The following is a 6,000-nucleotide window of genomic DNA, read 5'->3' on the forward strand; positions in this document are numbered from 1 at the left end:
AGGCCTAGAGCCGGGAGGTCCTAGGTTCAAATCTGCCTCAGACACTTCCCAGCTCTGTGATCCTGGGAAAGTCACTTAACCTCTATTGCCTAGCGCTTACCACTCTTCTGCATTGGAGCCAATACACAGTATTGACTCCAAGACGGAAGGTAAGGGTTTAAAAAAAAAAAAAAAGACTGACCAAATAGAAAATCTAAGCTAAGTTGGAAGAAAAACCACTGGAAGTACCAGAACTATATATCAACTAAGAGTACAGAACATTACTTAACAGTAGCTATGCCTCATTTCAGATGACATATGCAACTATATTTCTTAGGTGCTAAGAGCAAAATCACAATGTCCATGGTTCAGAAACTATCTAGAATGATAATACTTTTTGTCGTTCCCTGGATAGAATGTTCTCTAAAATTCTGAAATAGGTATTCACTGATCTATTAAGAAGAATCTCATACCCAATGAAAAACTATAAATCTTGACATTATTTTTCACAATATTTTTAAAAGCTTTCAAAATATTATCACTTTTCAATTTGTGCATTTGGATCTCATCCATTTCAAATTCAAATTTCATGTCCTCTCCTTGTCTCCTCCGTAATTCAGTTATATTATTTGAAAAATAAATAATTTTGTTAGTCACTTAGAAAATGAAGTAAAGTGGTAATAAAATGAAATTTCATTGCAAAACAAGAATTCTACTTAGAAAACTAATTTTTTAATTTTTGAGTCTCTACAGGAAGCTACAGAAAAAATATTACTCTGAAGTGATTTAAAATCTGAACAAAAGGGTAGCAGAAGAACTTTTGTCTCTGTGATTCCTTCCTCACTTCTTTTACTGTCCCCCTCAATATAACTTTTCTTGTACCCAAATATTTGGGATCACCTCCCTTCTTCACAACATATGACACTCTCCTCAAATAGCTTCCTACCAAATGAACTTCTCCTACACTCCACTTTGTCAAAATATTTACTTCTTTTTATTCTGGATGACCGGGGCCTTTTAGGCTGGTTTATTCATCTGATAACAGAATCTTCATTTCAGCACAATTTGTGCTAAAAGTTAACACTGCTAATAACAATCATTTCCCAACTGGGTTCTGTCCTGAACATCATCATAGTTTCCTAAAATAAGTCATCATCCTTCAAGACCACATCAACTTTGAAACTGATACCTCCTCAGTACTCCCTGCCCCTATCCCAACACCCTCAGATTAGAAAGGATGAAGAATGGACAGCTGAGCTCCTCCTAGATCCTTCATTTAAGAAGGGCACCCAAGGCAGCCATATCACTATATTCCACTTGCAGGGTTTCTGGATTTAGTTAAGCACCCAGAAGTCATGCTATCTTCCCCATCACCAAACTTCTTTAATGTGTCCTTTAGTTCTAAATATTTATTGTGTTCATCAATCAGATTATAAACTCCTTAAAAGCTATTTGACATCTTTCTTTAAATCCTCAGAGATTACCAAACTGCCTGGCACATAGTAGGTACATAATAAATTTTCAGTCACCAACTATAAAAGCTTGCTTTTATTCGTTTTTTGGAGGGGAGGGGGGATGTATGGTAGAACTTTATATGCCGTTGATCATTAATGACTATACAACTTTTATCATTATTTCCCCATTATTTAGATTCATGCCAGAGTTACTAGGTAACATAATGAATTAACTCTGAAAAATGCCTCTCTTTCTAACCCCATTTATTTCCAAAACTTTCTACCAAAAGCACTTCTAAATTGTTCATTCTAAGATGGAGAAGTATAGGCTAGGATACAGTTGAACTCTCCCAACATTCTTGTTCAAACAATTTTAAAATAACACTTCAAATCAAAATTTGGAGTGGCAGACCCAACAAAATGTCAGAGGGAGACATTTTTCCACCCTAAGACATATTAGAAGGTCAGCAGGAAAGGTTTGTAACACCAGCGTGGGTATCTATCTGGAATTTAATAGAAGTATCACTGATAGGGTTTGAAGGTGGTCCCAATAGCAGCAACAACACTTTCAGGAAATTTCAACCCAGTAACTGCAAGGGAGTTAAAAAAAAAAAAAAAACAGTCAAAAAGAAATAACTGGGAATTTCTTCCTGCCATGAGGTACAGGTGGCCCAGTAACAATTCTGGGTCACAGCTTCAGGAAAAAGAGGAATATCTATATGATTGGCCACAAGGGAGCAGTTTTAGGATCAAGAGGCAGGCTAGCACTTACTGCTACAAGACAGCAGGGATCTTTCCTGGGTAAAAACCAGAATATATATCAGGAGAGTAGGGACTGCAACTCTCCCAGAATAACATCACCTGGGAAGCACAAACACTTGCAGATCACCTGAACTAGCTCTTAAAAGAGCAGTACAAAAAAAAGTATAAAGCGTGGCACAGTATTGATTCTAAGACAGAAGGTAAGGGGGAGGCAGAAGGGGAAAAGGAAAAAGAAGAAGAATTGGCCTAATGATAAGAGTTATAAAAGAGGGCAGCTGTGTAGCTCAGTGGATTGAGAGCCAAGCCTAGAGAACGCAGGTCCTAGGTTCAAATCTGGCCTCAGAAACTTCCTAGTTGTATGACCCTGGACAAGTCACTTAACCCCCATAGCCTAGCCCCTACCACTCTTCTGCCTTGGAGCCAATACACAGTATTGACTCCAAGACAGAAGGTAAGGGTTTATATGTTTAAAAAAAAAAAAGTTATAAAAATTCACTGAAGAAAAAAACTACTCAAAAGGTAGTATAGGTCAAATAGAAAAGTAGATACAAAAGCTCACTAAAAAAATAATTCTTTAAATATTAGATTTGAGCACTGGAAGCTAATGGCTCCATGAAAACAATAAAACAAAGTTAAAAGAGTGAACAAATAAAAGAAAGTGTGAAACAACTCATTGGGGAAAAAACTGACCTGGAAAACAGGTTGAAGAGAGATAATTTAAGAATTATTTAATTACCTGAGGTAAGATTTAAAAAAAAAAGCCTAGATATCATCTATTAGAAGTTATCAAGGAAAACTGCTCAAAAAGGATAAAATAGTAACAGAAAGAATCCATCCATCCATCACTTCCTGAACCCAAAATAAAAACTCCCAGGAATATTTTAGCCAAATTCCAGAAATCCCAAGTCAAGGAGAAAATACTGCAAGCAACCAGAAAGAAACAGTTCAAATACTATGGAGCCATAATCAGGTTCACACAGAATTTATGGAGGGCTTGGAACGTGATATTCCAAAGGGCAAAGGAGGCTAGGAATTACAACCCGAAATTAAACTATCTAGCAAATATGAGTATACTTCAGGGGGGAAAAATAGAGATTTAATGAAAAAAGAGGACTTTCAAGCATTCCTTTTGAAAGACCAAAGCTAAATAGAAATAGTCTGACATTCAAACATAAGACTCAAGAGCTTTGAACATATATAGGTAAACAGGAAAGAGTAATCATAAGGGACTCAATGGAATTAAAATTTCTTTTGTAAGAAGGAAATATATATATATATATGTTTAAGGTGTGGTCACCAGGAATCAATCAGATCTAGATTGATTCCATAATTAAAATAGACCCAAGTCAGGATGGTTTTTATGGTAGTTTATTTACAATTAGAAAGGTTGAAGATAGGGAAAGAAAGGGGAAAAAACTCTGGTCTGGACCAATAGAAGCCCGGACCAGGAGAGAATTAAAAGATTAATTAAATTAGGCTACTAGCCACAAGGCCTTAACAATTAGTGAGGCAAAGAAGCCTCCTTGAGGTAGAGACTCAAGGTAGGCAAAAGGAAGTCAGCCTAACTTACGTGACAATTCAGAGGGGAAGCTGCCTGAGGTCTCAGCAGAGTACCTTCAGCACCAAGTTCAAAGCACAAACTGTCTCAAAAGGAAGTTACCATCATATTTGAAGGACAGCAGCTTTTGTCACTTCCTGGAGGTCCACCTCTAATTCAAATGGACAAATGGCAGCTTCAACACTGTTTTGGACCCTTATTCTTGATTTGTTACTTATTGTCACATGTGGGCAATTCATCTCCCTTCCCTACTAAAGGAGGTGGGGGTGACATTATCTCTGGTGGTTAGAGCTTTAACTATGAATGGGCTTGAGCTAATTCCATTTACACAGTTTACATGCCTATATGGGAAGATAATATGGTAACTTCTACAAGTTTATTTCTATGTCTGTATCCTAGCTACATTTTCACATAGAAAAAAATGTTACAAAAGATGTCTAGGTTCCTCAGTCAGACCATAATTTAATACATAAAATCAATGAATATAGTAGAAATAGTAGCACCAGGTACCAATACTCTATGAATTCTAAACTTCAATTTCCAAGTCTCTTTAAGCCTAACAGTGAAAAAAAAGGCAAAGCAGTTAAGACAACTTCTGTATTTTTGGTCAGGGAGATTTCTAACAGTAAGGATGGGGAGCAGCCTTTTTATTTTTATAGTTAGCTTACAAATTATCTAACAATTCCTGGGCCAAGAGTGCCTGTAGTTGTAGCTTATTACTCACACCTGAAACAACAAGAGAATAAGTAGTTCAAAATCTGTTAAGAGTGTGTTTAAATTAAAAGAAAAAAAATTTTAAATACCTCTGAAAAACACCTCCTAAGGGTATCTGGGACTTTTCCATCCACGACATGGAGCATCCTTTCCATTTCTTCCCGTACAACATAACTCCCAGATTCATTTGAAAAAAGACTAAAAATGTCTAAAAGAATTTTAAAAAACACACCAGAAGAAATTAAAATCATTGACTATAACAGAACCAAACCTAAATGTTAATTTAGAAATATATTTTTACTGCAAGATTTTCTGAACTATAGCTAGTTCTTCCAACTTCACTCTATCTTTCATTTGACTATTGTTACAGCTTAACTGGAATTTTTAATAACTAATATTTTTATTCTTTGTTGAAACTGCTGAGCATATAGAACAATTATACTCCAGATAAAAAGAAAAGTATATGTTAAAAATGGCAACCAAGAAATGTTACTGAAACCTGGTTAAGATATATTATATACTTCCTTTAAACTTGGTGGGTGAAAAATTTGGCATATATTTCTACTCAATTGAACATCTTCCCCTACATTAGAAAGAAAAAAGATCTGAGCTCTTCTCTACACTGCTCCAATTTAGATGTAAATCATGCAAAAGATTTCAAACAACAATTGGGGACTAAAGATAAAGCAGCAAAAAATTTACTAAAAAGAATGAAAACCTAACTAAATATTTTAGCTTCTGGCTTTGTTATGACAACCATCAGAACTGTAAGAGCTGTAAGTAAAATTGTTCTACATGCATATGTAGATTTTAATGCTATACTCACATTTTGCTTTCTCTTCATCTCTGCCTCTTGTGAGGAGGACAAGTCCTACTATCAAATTATTGAAATGTAGCCCTTTGGATGTTCCACCAAATGAACAGTAGATCACCTAGGAGAAACAAAAGAAAAGGATCAGTTTGGTGCTGAAACAATAAAGCAAGATACAGAAAAAGCAGGGTAAGAACATAAACAATTATTTGGGAGTTTCCGTCTGGTCATTTTCAAGTTTGAGTAATAGACAAATATTCATTTTCAAAATGATATTGCAGAAAATCTGCTGTATTTTGAAAAGACTTCTACTATACTACTCATTTTTTTTCTTTTCCAATTGTGAAACAGGTTCAAGAACACAATGCATCTATCCTATAAGTATGGCTAGCTCATCTCCCTACTGCCGAGAAAAGTGGCACAGCAGATAGCATGTGGGACCTGGAGACAGGAAGACCTCGGTTCTAATGCAGCCCCAAGTACCTACTAGGTGTGTGACCTGGGCAAATTACTGAACCTCTGTCTATCTCAAGTCTCCTCACCTGAAAATGGGGGTTAGTGACAGCATCAATTATGAATTGGTCCAATTGTGTGGGAGGGAAATTGGAATTATGTATCAAGTCACTAAATTGTTCATATTCTTTGATCCAGTAAGCTCATTGTTGGGAATAGTGGCCAGGGGGGGGGGGGGAGGGGGGGGAAAGGAGGGTGGCGGCCTCGAA

The 6,000-nt window shown here is 36.2% G+C and overlaps 1 protein-coding gene across 1 annotated transcript in view; it reads right to left on the reverse strand.

The window, feature by feature from the left end:
• The window catches only part of USP32 (ubiquitin specific peptidase 32), a 282,076-nt gene that overhangs the window by 142,295 nt on the left and 133,781 nt on the right, over positions 1-6,000 (reverse strand). Inside the window, exons 3-4 of the mRNA XM_044676716.1 lie at positions 5,294-5,399; positions 4,557-4,675 (exon numbers count right to left, since the gene is read on the reverse strand). Of these exons, the coding sequence (XP_044532651.1) occupies positions 4,557-4,675; positions 5,294-5,399 (225 nt within the window). The remainder of the gene's footprint in view (positions 1-4,556; positions 4,676-5,293; positions 5,400-6,000) is intronic.

Source organism: Gracilinanus agilis, chromosome 4 (genome assembly GCF_016433145.1).
Source record: "Gracilinanus agilis isolate LMUSP501 chromosome 4, AgileGrace, whole genome shotgun sequence".
Classification (NCBI taxonomy): domain Eukaryota; kingdom Metazoa; phylum Chordata; class Mammalia; order Didelphimorphia; family Didelphidae; genus Gracilinanus; species Gracilinanus agilis.